Source organism: Corvus brachyrhynchos, unplaced genomic scaffold, assembly GCF_000691975.1.
Source record: "Corvus brachyrhynchos isolate BGI_N302 unplaced genomic scaffold, ASM69197v1 scaffold115, whole genome shotgun sequence".
NCBI lineage: Eukaryota > Metazoa > Chordata > Aves > Passeriformes > Corvidae > Corvus > Corvus brachyrhynchos.
Window position 1 is genome coordinate 11,207,264 of NW_008239553.1, and position 23,071 is coordinate 11,230,334.

Consider the following 23,071-nt stretch of genomic DNA (forward strand, 5'->3'; position numbering starts at 1 on the left):
AGGACACGGTGTTCTGCCGCGGGAGCTCCGAAAGAAACCCAAACCACTTTCTGATGAACAGAGGAAGATCCACATAAACTGATCCAACCAAAGAAATCTAAAAAGTGCCAGAAGCCAAGTATCATCTTTCTACACAAGAATTATGGGTCAGAGGAAGGCCGGTTAAAAATAGGATAGAGGACCATCTTTGGCAATACAAAGAAGCCATGCAATAGGCATTACACTCACATAGACCAGGCGGGTGTTGTAGAAGCAAAGACCCTGCTCCCAGGTCCTAGACAGGCTCACAGCAACTGAGTGTCTCAAGAGTACGCAAACTGGATTTCTCTCAGGCCAAACTACCATGAGAAGTAGCCTCCAACCACTAACCAGGGCTCTGGTCCCCCCATTTTTACCATTTGCAGGCCTTCAGCTGACACCAACAGCAAGTAACAGTGGACTACAGTAAAAATCTTAGCCTTTGCCATCCCCTAAATCAGTGTGGAAGTGCTGCTCATCCTTTTTTGACATTGGCAACTGAAAGCTCAGCTGCTGCTTATGAACACAACAGTTACAGAACTTTTAATCTTTTTCACTGAGACTCACTTACTCACATTAAGAAAAAAAGAGTTGTTTCTCCTTAAGAACACTTGCTCTATTTGTGCTCTTCTCTCATTCTTAAATTGAGGCCTGAAACAGCTGTGGGTCAAGCCTCACAGACAAGGAGAAGAAAAGTTGCAGATGCTGTGTTTAGGTTTTATACAAAGGAAACATCCAATCTTTAAAGACCGAGGGCTGTCCAATCACCATTGTTTATGTTACAAATGATTTTTTTCAAACTGTAAGGGATAAGATAATGTTGTCCCTGGACAAGTGTGAAATACTGAGAGAATGTCCTGGAGAGACAGCAGCTGAGTATTTTTAAACTAGTATCACTGTATCAAAAAGTGCTTCATGTAAGCACCGTGGTCATCAGGACTTCACCCAATGCTGCACTTGGCTATCAGATCAAGGATGGCAGAAAATTAGAAATGACTGATTAAACCACACTAGGTAAGGTATTTCCCTGTGAAGTATGATGAACAAAAATTATGGAGCACAAAGACAGTAAAAGACTGTTCTGGGCTTTGAAAAACATTCAAGAGAAGGGAAATCACTGATAGAGAAAATGCTTCAACAAAGACAAAACATTTTAACTGGAAAAGAGAGGGCATGTGGCACTTATTTATGTAAAAGCATGAAAACAGGGATGATGCTGGCAGTAAAATAGGAAGAGCTGAGGTTACTCTTTGCATAGCTACAAAAGACATTTTTTAAACACGAGAATCCTTCATTAAAGGATGGTTTGAGTAAACTTAAAATAGTCCTTTATAGGGAATTTGTGAGAATGACATCTTACGAAAATGTAATCGTGCAATAAATGACAACAAGTGAAAAAAGGTTCTTTTATTTCTCAGTGTTTCTCCACTGTCAATACTGTCCTTTTGCTGCAACATGTTGCAAAAAAACTCTCTGCCTTTTCCATTTTAAACAGCTACAATATTTACAGGCTGTTTCCAATAACACACGCAGACACATACACACTCACAGACACGCAGGTACATATATCCCTATCCCTGGCAAAGTAACCGTTTGCTGGTAGAGGCAATATATATTTTCATTGTCCATTAAAAACCAAAGCCATCCTCTCATTTATGCTCTACTCCCCTCTCCATTTCCTAACCAGCAGCTATTGTCAAGCTTTCAGGGGCATCTGTGTAAGAAGTTACATATCCAGCTATTTGATTGCCATCTTTCAAAGTTGTGGCCTAAGTGTACTGGGATTATCTATTCAAACTGTACATACCAGAATTCATAAAAATTGCTCATATTCAAATGTTCATGACCAAGTGATGTAGGTATACTCCCAAAATCTTTTGGGGCAGCCATCTTAATCACCTTTTTAGAAATATGCATATCATGCTGGGGTGAAACAAATCACATGCTTTACCTTCCACCAAGGTGTTATGTACCCACTTTTTTACTAAGGCACCAGGAATTACCAGTACAATTTCTGAAAGAGTCCAGCGCCACTGAATGTACTGCATTAGATTATCAAATAGCAAGCCAGACAAGAAAAGAATAGATGCCTATATAATAGGTATAAAATTCCTTAATAAAATTAAGTACATAAAACCTGTGGTCAGTCAACCCCAAATCCAATATAAGTTGAATAATATTGTTAATGGTAAGAAATGCAATTTATCCAGCTCCATTTTGTGAATGGAGACTTCTGTAATTGAGATAGATCTTTAAAGCAGTGTCTTTGTTATCTACACCCCTAGGTTGCATGGTGGCATGTGCATTATCAGAGAAAGCTGAATCAATCATAAGGCATCTCTTCCACTGCTTGCCCACATCCAGATAAAACTTTATGGCCTCCTGCCAAAGGCAAGGACCTGTGCCACAAGTCTTCATCTGTCACCTCACCAGTCATCCAGGCTTCTCAAAGAGTTCTTCAGTTCCCAAAGGCATTGTGAACATGGGATGAGGAATGACTGGTGGTAACTACACTCTTGACCGGAAAACTGACATCACCGCTCAGAAACATGCCAGATGTCCCAGGCAAAGTGGCTGTAGGGCCATTCAGCCAAGGAATTACCTCAAAAAACGATCAACCACCATCATCTTCCCCAAACTCTGAAACCATTTCACATATGCTGAACCATGAGAGAGATCCCCAGAATCCAGCACTAGTATCATACACTGCCAAGTAGCCCAGAAGTCTAGGTGTCATCAGTGGTGTCACATACACAGTTCTAGGTTTTTGTTTTAAACAGAACATTTTAAAAGATTTCACAGAGAAGTGAAATAGGAAGAGGGTTTAAGAAATCACGTAATAGCCATTTTTACTAACGAACATAATCTGATCCATGGGGTTTTCAAGCCCTTTTCTCCAACTGAGTGTTTTAGGGAAGTCCTTACATATGTACACAGATACCACCTCCAAAGAAATCTAAGAGAAAGAAAATAGACTGGGATCTTCCTGGAAGCTACAACAGGAGGACTTAACTAGAATGTTCTTATGGCAAGAGAATATCACAAAGCAAGTGGACAGAGTAAAAGCAATCATCTATATGGGTTTTCATGAAAATCTAGAAAGATCTAAAAAATTCTGCTCTGTCATAAGGTTCAATTCGGACTGACAGGACTCACTAGAAAATGCCCATCTTTTCCACCCTTACAACAGAAGAGTATTACACAACAAGACAAAGGCCAAGAAAATAAAACAAAAGATGAAATCATCTCCATCTAGAACAGAAGTTTCCACAGACAGATCTATCCTGTGGGGAGGTGTGCCCACATGGCCAAGAAGGCCAAAGGCCTCCTGGCCTTTATCAGGAGCAGTGTGGCCAGCAGGACCAGGGCAGTGATTGTCCCCCTGTACTTGGCACTGGTGAGGCTGCACCTTGAGTGCTGTGTCCTGTTCTGAGCCCCCCAATTTAAGAAGGACATTGAGATGCTCAAATGCGTCCAGATAAAGGGCAACAAGGCTGGTGAAGGCTCTGGAGCACAAATCCTATAAGGAAGCTGAGGAAGCCGGGCAGGAGGTTGTTCAGCCTGGAGAAGGTTCAGGGGAAACCTTATCACTCTCCACAACTCCCTGAAAAGAGGCTGTAGCCAGGTGGGGCTCAGCCTCTTCTCCCAGGGAACCAGTGACAGGACAAGAGGACACACTCTTAAGCTGTACCAGCGGAAGTTTAAGCTGGACATTAGGAAGAAATTCTTCACAGCAGCCGTGGATGGGCACTGGAATGGGCTGCCCAGGGAGGTGGTAGAGTCACCATCCCTAGAGGTGTTTAAGAAAAGAATGGATGTGGCACTTTGTACCATGGTCTAGTTGACAAGGTGGTATTCAGTCCTTTGACTCTATGATCTCAAAGGTCTTTTTCAACCTAGTTAATTCTGTGTGATTCTGAGTTAGAAAAAAACAAACATTTTTGTCACTTGCACACTGGAAACCAAACACAAACTCTGTACAAACCAAGATACAATCATATATGAATCTTAATGAGTTCAGGAAAAACTTTAAGGAGTTAATTTTCCAAAGCCTTATGGAAGAGTGAAATTTCAACTAGGTGGTTTCTGTTGAGCAGATCTGGAACAGGCATGAGCACTATGTGAATGGCTTCACAACAAATGTTAGCTGCGTACCTGAAAGGAAGTGTTCACCTTTTAGCTGTCCACATTAAAATCCATCTCCTGAAGGCAGCACACCAAAAACCTTATGATTTATAAAAAATATAAATATTCTTCAATTCTCTTTGCTTTTAAAAAAAGAGTCTCTCTCTTTCCCTGTCTGCTGTTTGCCAATTGAATTCCAGGCAGATACACATATGTGCTAAAATTTCCACACTAACAAGCCATTAATTCCAATCATGTCTATTACCAGCAATGCACATTGTCCTTACCTTGCCCCAAAGAGAGAGAGATTGTTCTGTCAGGGTTAACATACTGAAAGCTGTTTCAGTCAGGTTTAAAAAAAAAACAAAGCAAAAAAACCTAAACTATGTTTTTTGGTTTTCAGTCATTTGTTTACCTCAAGGCTTCAGTCCACAGCAAAAAAAACCAACCCTGTGCAACTAATGTCAAATAGGGGCTTATTTTCAAACAAACTTCTCCCTTTAAAATGAAGCAATGTTTCCAATGATACAGAAAACCTGGAGGGTTAATTAATCAAATGGGTATTTACCTGAAAGGATGGACAAAGAATAAAACCTTAACTAAGAGGCCTTCAATTCAAAACTTATACATTTTCTTCATTCCTGATAGCAGCATTACCAGACCGCTACAGAAGTTTCATCTACTGTACTACATTTTCACATATGCAGGAGATGAATTCAACTACTCTATAATGTGTACATATGATAAATAATTTTGCTGTTCCACATAGTTTTAAGGGTGGCAGATCTGTGCATTTATACCGTGATTAAATGGGACTGTGTATGAATAAACTGAATAGCAATATGCAACTCTAAGATGCACAGCATTTCGAGGACAAGTTTGCATAATCAATGATGCAAGCAAGGTCCCAGTATCACTTACTGGGAACAGTAACTGGAATTGAGTAGCTACCAGGCACACAGACTTACCCTTTCATGCCTAGATGGCATACAGTGACTCGAGTTGGAATACCAGCGTTTCTTAAGTAGCTGTTTCTTCCTTTTTTCTTATCCCATATAATTTCACTCTTACATTAGGTACATAATGGACAATGTTTCTCTGATGTCAGAGAATTAATTACAATAACCCCTGTGGTATATCAGAAGTCTCTTCTAGTTACAATACACATAAAGAAGTGGAAGTGACTGGGAAGAAGATGGCTGCTCCCAAAAGCTAGTACTGTATGCAATTTCCCCAGAGTCCTATATAATTACAGGTCAGAAACAGGAAACAATCACAACAGGTACATTTTTTTCTTACGGATTAAGAAAAGTGAGTCATAGGAACTGCAAGTCAAGAACAAACCAGTTTCCCTCTCACACTCCCATGATAGTTCTGAGTTACTTGTTTCCCTGAATACACACTTTTAAAAAAATACAATAAAACCTAGGATATGTAACACATGAATAATTCAACTTCACAGTTATAAATACTCAAATTACACTTACATAGAATATATAATCACAGAAAATAAAATTCAAGTCATAGAAAAGAATGAAGACTAAAGGGAAAGAAAAGGCAAGGTGGTAAAACTGATACAAGTTTAGGGCTGTGCCTTCTATAAAAGATCTTTAAAAGCAGAAGTCAAGTTTCGTTTGGTACTTTTTTTGTTTTGTTTAGGGAGTTTTGTTGTTGCTATTTTTTCTTTTAAAATTGGATAGAATCAAAAAATCCTTCAAGCATCCGTGAAGTAATCATGGACCTGCACCTCCCACTACGAAACTAAAACCACCGTGTTTGCCAGAGAAGAGCCAGTGAAACAACACAGCCAGCTCTGGGTGTAAAGAAGCAAAGCATCCATGGCTGATGAAGGGAAGACAGATGGAAAGTCATACTGGGGCCCACTTTAAAGCTAGACGTGTTGTACAGGCTTGAGGTACCACTGCCACCACAATAAAGTCTGATGTAGTACAGGGATACTCAGGTGCTTTTCTACACATTTGTTATTTTACCATTTATTGTGAAGAGGATGCAGCAAATGCACTTGTACGAAATACAGAACATAGAACCAAACCCATGGCACAGCCCTTACCATCAACATGTATATGGAGAGGGAGGGGATTAATCCCAAAGGCAATTTAAATAATGGTATTTTATATACTTATATTTATATATATAAATAAATGTTCTCAGCAATCTCAGGGTTGTTTTTAGTGCATTGCTGTAAAAAAATTAGTGCAGTTCTCATTAATGTTTAGCTCATAAGGAATAAGAATCTATACATCTGTTCAGTCTCTTCTTGCCACACCTGAAACCCTTACACTGTTTCACCAAACTGAAGGTTTGTAGTCAATTTCATTAAAATAAGGTGGATGAATTCCACGCACTCTGTGACAAGACATGGCAATTTTTGGCAAAACAATTAGAAAAATATGAGGTGCTCTGATCTTAGAACTGAAAAGTTTGTTGATTTAAAGCATTACGCAATGCATAACAAAATTTATAAACAAAAGATATGTCTCAACAAATCTATCCTTCATGCAAATGTTTCTTCAGCAGCTAACAACTTAAAAAATTTCTTACACTTGTTTATTTGAGGAAAGGGACTTAGACAAATCTGTGTTTCAAGTCCTTTCCTACAACCGGACCAAAGTTTCATGTCCTGGGAGCTGCTTCTTCTGGACCCTTCTCTCTTCCGAACCATTGGAGAAGGGGAAGTTTCAGTCTCAAAGAGATTTACACTTCAGCCCCAAGTTCAAGGACTCCAGTTTCAACAACAGCAACGTATTTATCTTCAATTTGAACCAGCAGGATGGTTTTATCTATATGTGACCGACTACTTGGATCTCTGCTGCAAGGCACCCAGCGGTGAATCACCTAGGGGGAAAAAAAACCCAAAGTATAATGAAATGTAAGCTCCAAAGAGAGAGCTGTCATATCAAAGTTGTGGCTGATATCAGATCAAGGATCAAGACCCTTACAGGGACGAAGGAGCAAAAACATAGATGCTATACTGACATAGTTGTTCATTTTTCAGTGACAGCATACCCCCAAAGCTGCACATTGAAGTATTTCTGAAGATCTGCAGCTTAAAATCACATTTAGGTCTTTTACAACCTAAATGCTTGTAAAAGACCTGTACGATCATTGAGTCCAACTGTGAGAATAGCCTCCTTACCTGAGAACAGCCAGTCTGATTTAGATTTGAGTAGGAACAAACAACTTGACCCAGATCAGAACCAACAGTTCATCCAAAGTGAGCAGCAATTGAAAAAAGTGCACACATACAGATTTGGGATATTTTGATGTTCTAATTATTATAACCTTAAAATACCTCAGTGTCGTGCAGCACAGAACTGCAGTTTACCAGGAGTCAGGTGTACACTACTGTTTCTTCCAAATTAAAGCCCTTGCCCTAATTTTGTTTCCTATGCACTGTAAATTCAAGGTTGATCTTCTAAATTAAGTTATTCAAAGATAATTTTAAATTATAAATATTACAAAGAAGGGGTTCAGAAACAGTGCTACAAATTACTGTACCATACTCCCTTGGATCTACAGAATTTAGGTATTTTGATCTGCTGCTTCCAAGGATCCTGCCTGATACTGACTGCCAGAAAGTCCCTTTTCATACAGGCCCTTGTATGACCTTGCACGTCTCTGCTCAGCTGCTTCCATAAAAACACACCCTTAACTTCTGGGTGCCTCAAAGGAACCATAAGGATGCTCCATTAACACAGGTCTAAGTATTGTCAGCTTCATAGAAATAGGATTATCTAAAATTTTCCAACTGTTGGAGAAGAACCCTTAATTCAAGACAAAGTCAGTCAAAAAGCAAGTAAAACTAATTTTTACAAATTCCACGAGAGTGAAGTTTTCAAGAGTCCTAAAGATATCAAGGGGAAAAAAAAGAAAAACAACCCCACAAGTTTTCCAAGATCAAATCCAAGAGACTCACTTTATCTTCTTTATACACAGCTGACAATTTCTCTAACACTGGGTGAGGGACATTTAGCTTTGTCCATTGCATGAGATTTATGCTGCATAGATACAGGGAGAGAATTTTAACCAGGGAAGCATGGAATCTTTAGTTCCTCTTTGATGCAACACTGTGATACTTAAGTGGTCTGTTCAAGTCTGACTTCAAAGTGTGTCCATATAAACTTTTTACACTGCTCTGTGAAATGAGGCCAGGAATATCCTATCCCCAGACACAATAAAAAGTCTTCCAGTGAAGTCTCAAGTACTATATCCTTGTTGTCCAACTTAAAACTGCTGCCTTTGAGATAGCTAAGGGCATCAGTATCATGGCTCCTTAAAAACCTGTGTATATGCAAAAAGTTGTACACAGATTAAAACTCACCACTGCCATATTCCCACACTCAGTTTTACCATCTCTTCTATCATGACTGGTATTTATTTGGTCCCTATAAGTGACTGACAACATGAAAAATTATGTCACTAGGTAGCCGAGAGGTGGTAAGAATCTCCAGGAGGAAAAGGGTTCTTCTACACCCCAGCATCATGTATCATAGAAAAGATAATGCTGGGCATACCCTCTCAAAATCTGGAAAAAGTAGCTACATTACAAAGAGGACTCCTAAATGTAATTTCCTTGAAGAAACCTTATAATATCTTTCTGCCTTATATACACACTGTATAGCACACTTAGCAAGATAAGAAGCTAAGTTAGGAAAAACGCTTTTTTCTGTGTAGCAGCAAAGTCTTAAACTACTGAGTGCTGAACTTCATACTGAGAGCAGATGTAAGGTAAACTGCTTGATGAGCAGCAACTCAGCAGGTAAGAATCATTTCTGCCTATTTGCAGAAAGGACCGCAGCCACAGGATCAGAAAGGGAATATTGTCCTAAGAGCTTTAACTGATACTAGTATGTTTAACCACAGGCAGCTGAAGCAGGCAGTGGAAACTATGTCATCAAGTTAAATCCTTTCCTCCTATCACAAACAGGATAATCTGTGCTTTCTTCCCTTTCTTGTTGGGTTAAAAGACACTCTTCCAAAAAAATCTGCCCTTATGCTGTACCAAAAATAGATGAGAAGCATTCAGAACAGCAGCTTCTTCTGACTTTTAAATCCTCTTAATCTTTCTTCAGCATCAGTCACTCTACATGTCAGCATGCTGCAATTCACAAAACACACTCTCAAACTCCTGAAAAAATTGTCCAGTGACACCAGGCAAGAGGACAGGTTTCAGTAAAACTCTTTACATTCACCATCTTTATGATATTCTTGATCTGCAACAGTACATCTAAACCCAACATAACTGAACATTTACAACAGCATTCTACTCACAGGTGTTACCTACAACATAACCCTACTGTCCTAAAAGTGGACTGTCAACTCTGATAGATTTCTTCCATGAATAATTGTGTTTCTGAGGCCCTTTCTTCATGTAGATAAAACAGCAAGGTAGATACAGCATATACTGTGTTACTGGTGTATCTCCATTTCTTACCTCAAGTTTGCACATATATCCACAGTGGTGTGGACCTTCAAATGGCAAAATCTATCCCTAAATGCAATTTATAAACAATGCCTCCAACTGATGTAAGCAGTCAGAAATTTCTTCAAAACAGATATATTCCAGATGAAAATACAGTTTTATTGATGAACCAATACAGACACAGTGTCAATGACTCCTCCCTCTATCACTCAAAGAATACTAGAGCATCTTTACAGACATCAAGATCTTAAAAAAAAAAGTGCACCTCAGTAAAAATCAAAAAGCTTCAAAGACCACACCGGGGTTTTTGCCCATAAAAGGAGCTTAAATTGGGAGATAAGTTTTCTAGCCAATGCAGTCAATTTTTATAAAATGCAGATGTAACATTGCTAGGGAAAAGAGAGATGGAATTTCATGTCATGGGCTTTGACAAGTTTTAGTTAGAAGAGATTTTCTTCTTAAAGGAAAGCAAACACCTATCATGTATCTGTTATATAACAAAGAGACATCCAAAGACAATCTTATTTGGCTCTATTTTGATCAGAATAATTTAAAACGAAATACTGTTAATCTTTCAGTTACGGACTTGTTAGTAAATTGATCTTCCTTATTTGTTCAAGGATTGGCAGTTTAAAGACAGGAAAATGAAGGTTGGATGAATGAGAGCAATGCCTGAGTGATCATGACAAGAGCTGAAAGAAGGCAAGGAAGGAGAGGTGGCTGACAACATTCGAAACATCATCTTGCATCTTTTGCACAGAGTCGCAGAAATATCCCTCTGCTTCAAATTAGGATTCTAAACCTGCTCTTCCAGCAACAGTGATTTTGAGGACAGCTGCTGATCTAACTTAACCACTACACTGATCTTTGGCATTGACATATTGGCAGACTGCCACAGAATCAAGACACTGCTTTTTTTTTGCTTTTTTTTTTTTTTTTTAAGGTTAGCTTGTCAACTTCTAAGCAAAACTTACATGGCCTTCCATGCCTTCCTGAGGACTCCAGTCTTTCCAGCTGTTTCTTCCAGCTTTTAGCCGTATCACCTCATCTGGCCACTGCAGCTCTTTCCTTTTTGACACGTTGATACCTTCCAGTACTTGACTGGGATCCATTAACTATAAGTAGGAATTGAGTTTTGACTGTTAGTTCAGCCAAAATTTAAAAGAAACAGATAAACTGTAACCTTTTACATAATTCCAGATAACTGACTTTAACCCACTGAAATTGATTTCTGACCAATTTCAAGGTTGGAAACTCAAGCTCCAGGCTCTCCAAGCCCAAACAGCACTGAATTTGGAAATGATGCTGTGGTTTCAGACACAGCTGACAATATGCCAGTTGACTGAAGCAACAGCTCTGGGTCCCTTCCCCACTTCTTTCAGTTATACTAGCTCATGGCAGGATTGGGGAGTTGGCACAACATGAGCACTGGCAGCACACAGTCTAGTAGCAGGAAAAAGTTAAGTGATGATGAGCTGTTAAAATTGGCTCATTACTTCTTACAGAGTATCTTAAGAAACATGGTCTTGGGGAATTCTTTGTTAGGCAGAAGAAGTATTTATCTACTAGCATGGTTAGTTGAGACCCACCCTGTGTTTTGAAGTAAACTGGCCTCTCCACAGGGCAAGCAGGAGAAAACTCCTGAAAAATTCTTCCTATTTAAGGACAGAGAGAACTTCATAATGTCCACTATCCAAGGGCACACGTCCACTTTATCCTCCTCACACAGAGGATTAGTAAGCAGCTTCATAAAAGGGCCCTTGCCTGCAAACAAAAGCTACTAAGCACAGACCTGAAAAATTAAATTAACTTTGCCCACTATGATGCAATTTACTAAGGATTACTCTAAACTGAGGTGGTATCAGCAATGAAATCCTGGTTATTATGACCTAATCTCTTAAATACACTTCTTGAGGTTTCCCACTAGTATAATGCCAAAGACACGTATGTGGGGCTAATAAACAGCTAAGAAAGCAAGAATACAAATTTCTGGATTTTCACAAAACAAGTAAGGCTGCCATGATTAACTTAGTCAATAGTGTACTGTTTGCTGCTCAGTAAACCCTGAAGTGGATATAATCAAAGAATAAATACAAATGAAAATGAAAGCAAGTATTTTTACACTTACTTTTGTGGAAAATCTACTTGGCTTCAAAGAAAAAAGCTTTCTACCCTGCAAACGAAGCTGTGTAGCTTTACCTACTGTAACGTGTAAAAGGTAAACTAAGTATGAACTGGAACTGAGTTCCACTGACATTCTCAGAGCTCCACTACAGCAAAACAAAAATAATGTAAACAAGGAGCATGCAGGAAAGGCTGCTTGTCCAGAAAATCTTTTCTCTACATTAATTCTCCAAACATAACTGCACAGAAACTTTATACAAGATATTCTAGAATGTGTATTTTAAAGTAGCTATTTCAATAACATACAAAGGAACAACTAATAAAAGCACATGGAAACATTGGTTAACTTGTTCTTCTAGACTATTCACCTGGATTCTGTAAATAACGTCATCCTTTTTGGCTTGCATTTGATTTGCAGGGCTTGCATTGCCACCTGACTGAGTTTCAGCTGCATTACTCCCTCCTTCTGTCCCTAGAAAGCCCACAAGGGCATGCTGTTTACAGGCTGGGATGCTTTGGCTGGAGCTGCTAGAAGAGGGCAGTCCATGCTGCAGGCTGACCCCAGTGTGGCCAGTAGGTTCCATTTGGTTCACCATAGATAGGCGGGACTGGATGGATGATGGGAGGTTACGAAGGGATATCTGACTGGTGGAAGAGCGCCGGCAAGGCACAAAGCCTGTTGTGGATGTGCGAAGAGATGAATGACGGCTGCCGTAGCAATAGGATGAATGGCTAGCTACTGAGGCACGGGCAGGGGAATGTCTGACAAGGCTGGACTGCACAGAGTGAGAGCTGTGACTGGTGCCTAAAAGTAAAAGATACAGAATCAGGAAAGTTTGATAAAGCCTCCCACACACAACAGATTGCCGACACACAAATGTTTTAGTGCACAGATATACAAAACTGATTGGCTCTAACCAACATCATCTGAAATAGATGTATTGCAGAAGATCTCTGCTGCATCTCACATAGCAGAACATTTCAATATATTCCACTCATCTTATCTCAGAATTTCATCTGTTCAGTTCACAATCCCTATCAGAGAAGTACCTTGAAAAACGCTTCAGTCTTGCACTTGCTGCATTAACAATTTGTTACTTAATATTAACACTTCAGTTTACCATACTTAAGGCAATAAGGCAGGTACAGATGCCCATGTTTCAAAATACTGACTATTCTTTCTTAATATGCTTGATTACACATTCAAAGTTTGGGTCAGAAAATTTGTTAGAACAAAAGCTGTTTTAAAACAAGTTCAGAATTTAATACACTTAAAACCAGAAATTGCAGTTCACAAGCATGGGTGTAATTGCTTTTCGTAAATATTTGCAGATACCTCTCCTCAGCTGATAGATGTAATTATGTTCATTCAACTACATACATGTATGTTTTCTTTCTGAGTAAAGGCAGTGTTTGAAAGACTTTTTAAAGCTTTGAAAGCTTTAATGTTTGTCACCTCCTTAACTACAGATCACTGCGGACCCTTGGATAGATTCAGCTAGAATACTGTGCAAATAAAGAGAATTTGTTTCACTGTCTAGATATTATAAATATTCCAAAAAATTACGAGATCAACATTTGCAGACAATACAACAGAAGTGAAAAGATCCAGTCTGTAGAAACCTGTTATAAAAAGTTATTTAATCTATTTTGTCAGCACAACTATACCTCTATTTATCAGATCTGTTTGGGAACTTTGCATTGCATAAAACAGTACTGCAGTTTGAGATGAATCCAGCAGCTCTTAACACAACACAAAATCACATCACTTTTGTTTGCTTTTTCTTTTAACTTAGGCCAAAGAGCTAAAAGGCCTGTTCTGGCTATAGGATTGAACTTGTATGAAGTTGTTTCTTTGTTTTAACTTTACCCAGAGTGGAGGGATGAGTTGGTGGATGAGCTGCAGGAAAAGTTGTGGGATGAGCTGCAACAGGAGGGTGCTGTACTGCTCCAGGTCCCTGCCCTGTAGGTGCATTCCCTCCTCCTTGTGACATGCTGCTCTGTGACTCATTGATCGTTGCATTGTTACTTGTGCAAGAAGCTCCACCTCCAGCATCTGAATCTTCAATATTTCCACCACTATTGCAGCCAGCTCCACAGCCTTTCCTTAGTCTGGAAACACAATGCAATTGATACATTAAGGTAGGCCTTCTAATCATTAGGATTCTAAGAAATGCTTCATGACAAGCAAAAGGCTTCACTCAGCACAATCCACAGCACTTCCGAAAATCAGTTAAAACTTGACTTTATTTTCTCAGAATATGCTTTGCAAATATAAATGCTTCTAAGAGATTGCGATTTTCTTCATGACAGCTATTCAATAACAGTTATTTATGACAAGTCAAATGCTCATATAAAACAGCTTTTTAAAAATTATGCTACCTCTGAATTACAACAAAGTGATACAATTTTAACTCTAAAATGCTCATAGAACATCCTGGTTATTTTAGGACAGTTTAGTAAACTTAAGCCACTTAACACACTAGTCATGTATAACTGTTACAATGCAAGACCTTTGTCTACACAGACTAGCAAGGAAAGAATGCTGGATTTTTAATATATTTGGCTTCTGTTACATTCAGTAATGCACTCACAACTGTTTGAAGCTGTCTTGGGGTGACTTGATGTGTATCCCCTATTGACACACATCATTCAAGCACATACTGAACATTCAGACAGAAGGTTAGCCACCATTTTCCAGTACATATATACATAACCACACAGTTTTTTCACCACATTGTTTACACTAATTCAAAAGGACATAACAACCACAGCACATTTCCTTCTGCCTTCAATTCCTACTCTACATTTCTCTTTTCCTGAAGCATAAACACCTTGGATTCAAATACTGTTGTGTGTCATACTTTCACCTGTTATTCTATCAAGTTGGACAAGCTGGTGGCAGCAGGAGACAAACACCACAGACTGCGGTAAATGTGGCATTTTTGGCACTCTGGGTGAAGCAGCAAGTTCTGTTCTGATGTGCTGCAGATGTCTTAAGATAAATACGACCATCAGAACAGCTACAGGACTGCTCAGACTAGGGCACCAGCTCCTGGAACTAGTAAGAACTGGGACACACATTTCTGAACGCCACACTGCTGCCACTGTTGCTTTTGGAGCCACTGTCATAGAGGACCAGAAGTGCAGTAAAAGTTCTCATGGCCTATAAAACACAGCATGAGTTTTACTGGATTACCCAGGGGTCACATGGAGAAATTATTATGTTATCATTCCAGTTACTTGTTCTGGTGCTAACCTTAAGCATTATATAACATATAAGCACTTGTGTGATTTCGAACAACAGCTAAAGCCTGCATTAACTATGTATGAGCATGCCCTAACAACATTAATACAGGTATTTTCATGCTAAATATTTGCCAAACAGGAACCCTACCAAACTGTACCATTCTGTAAAGATGGTATTATAGACTGCAAAAGCAATGGTACTGAAAAAAACCAGTACAGAAGTTGCATTGTCTCTCATTATCAGACCTAACATTAAACCTGAAGTTGCAGTTCCTACATCTAGACTTCGTCCTGTTTCCTCTGAGCTCTCATTTACATAGTTTGTGGTGTATTACTCAGCCTTGGAGATTAATCCTGCACCAAAGCAGTTGCCATATGTTACTGATGTGCCTAAAATAAAAGTCAAGACTGATTTATTTTTATGTGACTGAGTATTATAAATTATGCTGTGTTGGGCCTGTACAAGACTAGTTAATGGAATATGAGAGCATGAACACGTACTAATGAGAATCCTTTTCCTCGGCTCACCTGTGCCATGTAGACACTATGAAGTTCCTGATGTTTCCTAAGCTGATGGCTCCACCAAGAATGTCCTTTAGCTGTTCATGACTATCTGAATAGGAAGTAGTCAAAGGTGAGACATAGATGGGGTATCCAATTGGCTGGTCACAAGAGGAGTTGATCATGTTCCTCAGAGCTTGTTTAGCGTTTTGGATGCTTCCTCTTTCTGGATTACGATTACGCAAGAAGACAAGCTCCTGCTGCTGTCCTGCCCACAGGCCACGCACACACTCCTTATTCACCTGCAAAAGCCAAGTAGAGAGGCTGTGTCAGAAAGTGAAGCAATGAAAGCATGTGGTGACTGCTGTGTTATACCAAAGCCTTCGTGAGCATATGCAGTAATTGCACTGCACAACTGCACACATTCGTACGCAGTTCTTTAACAGGCTGAACTTAGGCACACAGGCTGCAACAGTGAGGATAAACAAATCTAAGAATAGGATGAGAAATAACATTTTAAGTGAGACGGAACTGATTTTCTGATACAATACTTGCACTGTATGAGAAGAACCAGCCCTACTAATAACAAAACAGTCAAGATTTGAGTTGAAGCAGCAGTTCGGTATAGTGATTAAGATACACCACAACTTGCTGTCACATTGTGAAACATACTCAAAGCTTACCTTAATGACCCTGAAACTGAGATAGCGCTTATTGAGCATAATGATTTTATATTCATTGGTGCCATCATCCATCACGTGACGCAGAGCAAGAAGAGACGGAGAATTGGAAAGAACTGCACTCCGCCAAGCGGGGTCCCCTTCATGTGCTATAACTAGATTTTCTTCATGGGTTGTTATAGCTTCATAAAGGACAGAAGGATCATCATATTCATCTGGAGAAGTGAAGTGATCCTGTTTCCAATAATACATGTTCAATAAGGTATGATTAACATTTCAGATGTAACCACACAAAAATAGAACATTTCACACCTCAAACTTTTGAAATGACCAGTGCATTATACAAAGTTAGCCATCAAAAGTATCAAATACCTACTTGAAGAACACTGTTAAAGATAAGTTATTTTACAATAGATTGGTTCTGTTTGCTTGTGTTTGCTTCTTTTTTAACTTAAAACCAAAATAATTGGAAGGACCTGCCTATCACTGATTCAAGTAAATTTCTAGGTGAATTTTACACTAGATTTATATCTGTTTATACTGTTGGCAGAAGCCTTTTAGTTTTAGCTTCTCTTCTTATTCACGAGCCTCCAACTGTAAAACACACTTAAGTAAAGCTCTGATTATTCACTGAGACTGTACTATATATGAAAACAGCAGTAAGAAGAAAAACAATATTTACTATTAAAAAGTTCACATTAATACCTGATGACAAACCTTTTCAGCATCAGATACTATCAAGACAACTTACATTACTGCCAGTCAAATAAACACAAAACCTGCAAGTTCAATTCAGTATTGGATAACATTACTTCCTGGTTAAAAAAGAATTGTGGTTAATAGCTAAATTTCCACACTGACTGAAGCCTGGGTACGTTCATGCTCTACAAGTGAATAAAATAATCTTTCATAGATTAATATAATAATGTTCAGAACTTCTATCTTTTCATTGCTAGAGTGATCTGTATTTTTCTCACTTTTCATTCTCTGACTTCAATCAAACCCATTCTGCACAGTAACTCTCTGAGAACACTTAGAGAGTTGTTGAAGTGGTACTTCTGCTGGTTTCAACAATGATTTTGTAATTATTCTGCTTTGCTGTATGTACTCCCAACACACACACTGCTAAATTCAGAGTTTGTGTTACGTGAATGAGTTAATTCAATCACTGCTAGTTTTGGGGGACTCCAAACTCTGCAATGAAGGCAAAAAAATAAACTAGTAATTTTTAAACTGCAACTAAGATTTGTTTATTTATTATGATTTTCAAGCAATCTATTCTTCTTGCATACCAACACTTCTCCCCCCCTTACACAGTGCTTATCACTGTTAAAGTGATAAGTACATGTTTTCTTGTACTTGCTGAATTAATACATGGGCTGGACAGAATTTGAGATTGTTCATCTTCACCTGCACTTCACTACAAAGAAACTCTAATTTCAGCTTATTCTCATTCTCACCTGAAACCTGTGATTACAACACTTCAGAGTAAAAAGAACAAGAAAAACAACTCCCACTGGAGGAGAGGACTGTGCAGCTTTGAATGCATAACCTTAAAGCCTATTACATATGTGTGGGGAGGGAAGAGAGGGAAAATATGAGAGAAGCTGCTCATAAGGGAAGTCTCCAGATAGGTATGAAACAATGCTTGACATGTTCTCTGATTTACAGTTAATGTAATTTTCAAGCTCTGAGCATAAACATTCCCTTTTCCTCGGTATCACCTTCCACAAAAGCTACAATAAATCAAAGGACAAGACCATAATGCTCCCTTGTTTTCAGTTGTCAATTTCTATCACAGTCCTTTTATTCTCATCCTCTTTTTCCTCTCTCCCAGACACTTAGTTTTAAAAGAACAAATGCACAGAAATAAAAGACTAGACATATCTTTCTGTGTAATCTCTCACCTGATGTAGCTTCAGTGACATCCGTATTCCAGGAACCACTACTTTCCTCAGCAATTCCATGTCAGCAAAGATCCATTCATCTCTAATTGAAGATATACGGAAGTCACCCTTAAACAGGGCATGAAGGCCATACAAGAAGGATTCCAGGTTACTGTTGAAGGGGAAAAAACCATGAAAACAGCTCAAGTATTAACAGAAGTACAAACAGATCCATAGTTATTATCACTGAAAAGGACAGAAAATGCTGAGCTGCACAGAAAGGCACACAATTCTTCTCTACCAAGGTAAGCTACAGGATAAGACAGGGAAAAGATGTGTGTGTAAAAAAATCTGGTACATTAGATGTCTACCTGCACTGAACAGGTAATGAACAAACTATACATGCAACAGACTATTTACATGGACTAAAGTAAACAGAAACACCATGAGGAGTGCCTGATTTCATTCTGAAGATTTTTAAAGGGAAAATTTTTCAGGGTATGTAACACAACGGACCAGTTAAAGAGGGTATGCAACTTCAATTGCCCATGCTTTAGAACAAAATAAAAATCTTGTCAACTTTTCACGCTTAAAAGGCATTGTTTTCAATTACTAAGCTAACTTAAGAGTGAAAAATCAAATATGCTCTAATAAATCTTAGAACTCCATATCTGCACAACCTTCAAGAGGCAACTGGCTGGTACTTAGAAGAATTAATTAACAGTTGCGCTGAACATGAAGTAGAACAGTTTTTATAGTCAGCACCCAGCTGACCAATAGCTTCAACATCCAATTATGCTTCTTTTTAAGCCACCACCTTGTGATTTCCTGAACCTTATAGCTGTATTTTACATTTGCTTTCTAGAGTTGAGGCTGTCAGTCTTCAAGAAAGTTGCCATATGACAAGAGAATTGAGCTGAAGATTTGTACGAACCACAACTGCTTGCCACAGAGCCAGCTAAACTGTGACATTTATCACAACAATCTCATCTAACATCCACCAAGGCATATCAGTTTTTCATTTTAAGAAACTTTTCTCTTCTTCCCCTTACTTCCTATAGGACATCTACTTGATGCAGGAAATGGAGCTTACTTTTAGAACTCTATCAGTTCCTGGTTTTTTTTTCCATTGGTTATAACGGGTCTTTACCCATACCAGAATTCCCATCTTGAATTAGTTCAATAAAACAATATGCTGAAATTCAAGTTCTCCCTCATTTGTTTTTCTTTAGTTACACAGCAAACCTGCCCAGTTTAAGGAAAGATGACATTAATTATCTATTTCTTCTATGAAAAGGTAGTCATCTAAAACTTAATCTAAGAACTCAGATTTTGAGGACAGGAAGCTTACAGCAACGTTTTATTACCTAGACATATGATGTGAAGCTGTTCCCAATGCTCTCCGCCCCAGAACACACAGTCCATAACACAATGTCACTAGGGGTGAGTCTTTACTTGAATCCAGTGGCTTGTAATAACAAAAGAAAAAATAAATTAGGTGAATGGAATAAAGAAATGGCCACTGAAAAAGATGATTCTGACAGCAGGAGTAAAAAGACCCAAACGTAGCAGTTCTCAAGCGTGTGTATGTACCTACCACAGCAGTTACTCTTAAAAAAGTCAATTCTGTTTCAAAGTCTGAGCAAGAGTTTTACAAGTACCTAAGAATATTTGTAAAGGCAAACACACAGATTAACTGAAACAAGACAAACTGTTAGCTAAACAGATGTATGCTACATTCCCCATGGGTATGTGTATCTTGTAGGCAAACTGCTGATTAGCAAAACCATGGGGTTTAGACAAAAATATTTTCAGTGAATATAGTGGATTACCACTGGTTAGAAGTATTTAAGCCTGATTTACCTGAGAACTTCCCTGGACTACAGCTTTAGTCAAGGGGTTAGTTAGGGGAGACCTGCCCTCAGTTCAAAGCCAGTAGTATAGCCAGGGTATATAATACCCTAGCGAACGGCATCACTCAATTAAATGATTAAATCTGATTTTCAGTACACATACAAAATATTTCATGTTCATTTTTTGGAGGGAAATCATTTTCTTTGGCTGTTGTTTGACCACAGGACTTTAAGTCTCACCCCTGTTAAAACTGGCTTCTAACTGATCCTTTACCTCCAAAGCAAAACTGAACTCTTAAAGTCTTGGATCCTTCATTAAACACGCAAATTCCAATTATATTCCTGTCCCTTTAATCTCAGTCGAATTCTGCTTATTCTCAAAGGCAACACTAATCTGACTACACCACAGAGTTATTTTGTAAACAGTAAGAAGTCAGGGCATTCCTCTACAAACATACTAACACTCCTATTTAAAAGGTGGAAGGATTGCAGAAAGAAGAAAAGGCTGAATATGGGACGATTGTTTCCATGAGCCAACAATTCCAGTGGTCCAAAGGAATGGTATAGTGTGTTCACTGAGAAAGGAGTAAGACTTACAAGCTCGCAACATGTATCTTGGGTTTTAGGGACTTTGGTTTTGGTGCTTTTTTGTTTAAGTTAGGGTTGATTTGTGAACGCTAAGCACAAAACATCAATTCTGCAGACATACCCTTTTGCATGTAGATAAATACCTAAGATTCAACTGGTTGATTTGAGCTGGCAAATAAAATTCATTAATGAACTGGTTAAACCATACACTACTTACAGAATTTATTAAATTCAGATCTCAAAAGTGGAAGATCAAAACCACTTCAATCAAAATACTTTAATTATACATACCTATTTTAAAAATCAGCATTAAACCCATCTGTAAGTCAAACCAACAGGAAAAACGTAACACCATCCGAGAGTAGTGAATGGCTTTCCTCACATACTTACCTTTTCTCTTCGAGAGCAGCAATATTCTATCCAGTTCAAATATATCATACAGAAGCTCTCTCTTGAGATCCCTGCCAGCCGGTGGTCATAATCCTCATCAATATTGGGGTTAAATGTTGGGTCTACATCCACATAATTGCGGTCTGTGCACAGCCGCAGTCCTTCCTGCATTGTCTCGTTAGCTAACCATTCCTCTAGCTTGGGGGATGTTGTGACATAGTAGATGATTCCCTGAAACAGTAGCAGTTAAAAATATGAGTCAGTATTGCAATTAAAAAAAAACCCAGTCAGCAATCTCAATTGTTTTCAACTTATTTGCATTCTTTTCCTGACAATGAACCAAAGTGATACACAGTAGCATTTCTATAGCTCCCAGGTGCAACAGATTTGCACAGAAAACACAATACAGGTGGTGCATAGGAGTATTTTTCAAAGACTGTCAGGATTTCTGAAGCCTACACTGAAGGAGTAAGGAAAGGAAAAAAGGATGGGGATAGGATCCTCACTGCAATTTTTGCACAAAACAAATACATAGAAATTTTTATCTAGTTAACATGGACACTTAGACACTGAATTTCTAAAGAATTCTGAATTACAAAAAGCTAAAATACCAAACAGTTTAAGACCCCTGTGCTAGGGAAGACAACTTGTGTGCATGTGTGAATAAGTATCTTGGAAACATTTTAACCTGAAAATTTTCAGCTCTCAGAAAGAGAGTAGTTTATGAAAGATCTCAATTAGTACACTGATCATCTGAAAGGATCTGAGGCCTAGACTTCTTAAAACTGGAGAAGAGGGCTTGTTTCTTTTTTAAGAACCAAAGATGGGTTTGGACAGCTTATGAAGACCAAAGCAGCTCAGCTTTCTCTACAGAAACAAACTAAGCAACTTCTCATTTACAACAGAGCTATTGTATCTGGGTAACAGTTTTAAAGGTTCTATTCCAGCTTCAGCTGGGAGGTGTCCTCTCTCTGATCTAGACTACAGGGTCATTGTCCTGCTCATGCACCAGGATACCGAGTCACCATCAGTACAACAAACTCTGTCCTCCTTTGAAGAAGGTGTTCATACATCTGTAATTATCAACACACCTTATGATCCTCACATGACAGACATTATGAGCTCAAGACATTAAGCATTTCCCAGGTGTAACCCAGCCTGCCTCCCTCCACGGGCTGCACTGATCCGAACCATACCTTCACATAGTAAGTGGTGAGAATTTTCCGGAGATCAAAGACTTGAAGCATGGAAGCTGCACTGTTGTCAGTGATGCTGTAACCCTCCAGAACATACTTTGTTACAAGCACTTCCCAAGCCAGCCAACGCTGCCCAAAGGCAGCATTAAAGGAAAGCATGTGAGGAAGGTGGCCTGGTTCACAGCAACAAAAACCTTCGTCTTCCTCTACACCTTCAGTGATGGCCTCTACTTCTCGTTGCTGACAGTAAGTTCCTTAGGAGAAAACAGAGGAAAGAAGAAAGAGTTGAATGCTTTATGAGATTGTTTTAATGTGAACTTGTGTTTAGAAGACTTTAAAATTCAACTTATTTCCAATTAAATTCTTTTAACACTAAGTGAACTATCTGCCAACAAACAAAAGATTTAGATAGCTTAATTTATCACTCTAGGATCTGATTTTAGTTAGGTTTCTCTAACAAGTAATCATGTTGCACTAAAATGGAAAGAGGGACTTAGCATCAAGTGACAGGAGCATCAAGAGGCCCTACAGGCCATTTTCAAAGCAATTTATTAACAGGAAAGAACTGAAAAAACATCAGTTTCCAAAGCAGAAGCCTACTTTTTAGTGCACACAGTTAAGGAAGTCTAGGACACTCACCTCTGAATTCAAGCCCCCTCAGCTGGAAGGTGACCAAGCCGTTTCCTATCTCTATAAGGTGTACTAGTGCATTGAGGTAGTCAGAGGCTAGAATGAAGCAGTCCCCAGTACTGTAGTTTCCCCAGCGACCCAACAACAAATCTCCACATAAGCTGTGCTGAAGGGAACGAGTTAAATGTTCATAGAAGATAGAATTCAGGTTGTTATCATCTGAACCTGCAGGAAGAGGGGATTTAGGTTATGTGAAACTGCAGAAAAACATCAAGCTTGAATGTCAATTATTACTTCACATTGAATACTACGTTTTTGTTAATGGCAATGCTGTTCCAAGGTCATACTCTACCCCCACTTCCCCTTTTTTTAAGGAAAAATTACTCCA

General features: G+C 38.8%; 1 protein-coding gene across 1 annotated transcript in view; it reads right to left on the bottom strand.

The window, feature by feature from the left end:
- Positions 1-1,410: 1,410 nt before the first annotated feature.
- PCNX1 (pecanex homolog 1 (Drosophila)) overlaps positions 1,411-23,071 on the bottom strand; it is an 82,714-nt gene continuing 61,053 nt past the window's right edge. Inside the window, 11 exon segments of the mRNA XM_017741779.1 lie at positions 1,411-6,999; positions 10,561-10,701; positions 12,079-12,515; positions 13,581-13,822; positions 15,488-15,762; positions 16,144-16,374; positions 18,048-18,198; positions 19,394-19,494; positions 20,858-21,088; positions 22,054-22,307; positions 22,693-22,908. Coding sequence (XP_017597268.1) covers positions 6,859-6,999; positions 10,561-10,701; positions 12,079-12,515; positions 13,581-13,822; positions 15,488-15,762; positions 16,144-16,374; positions 18,048-18,198; positions 19,394-19,494; positions 20,858-21,088; positions 22,054-22,307; positions 22,693-22,908 — 2,420 coding nt within the window. The 3' untranslated portion in view covers positions 1,411-6,858.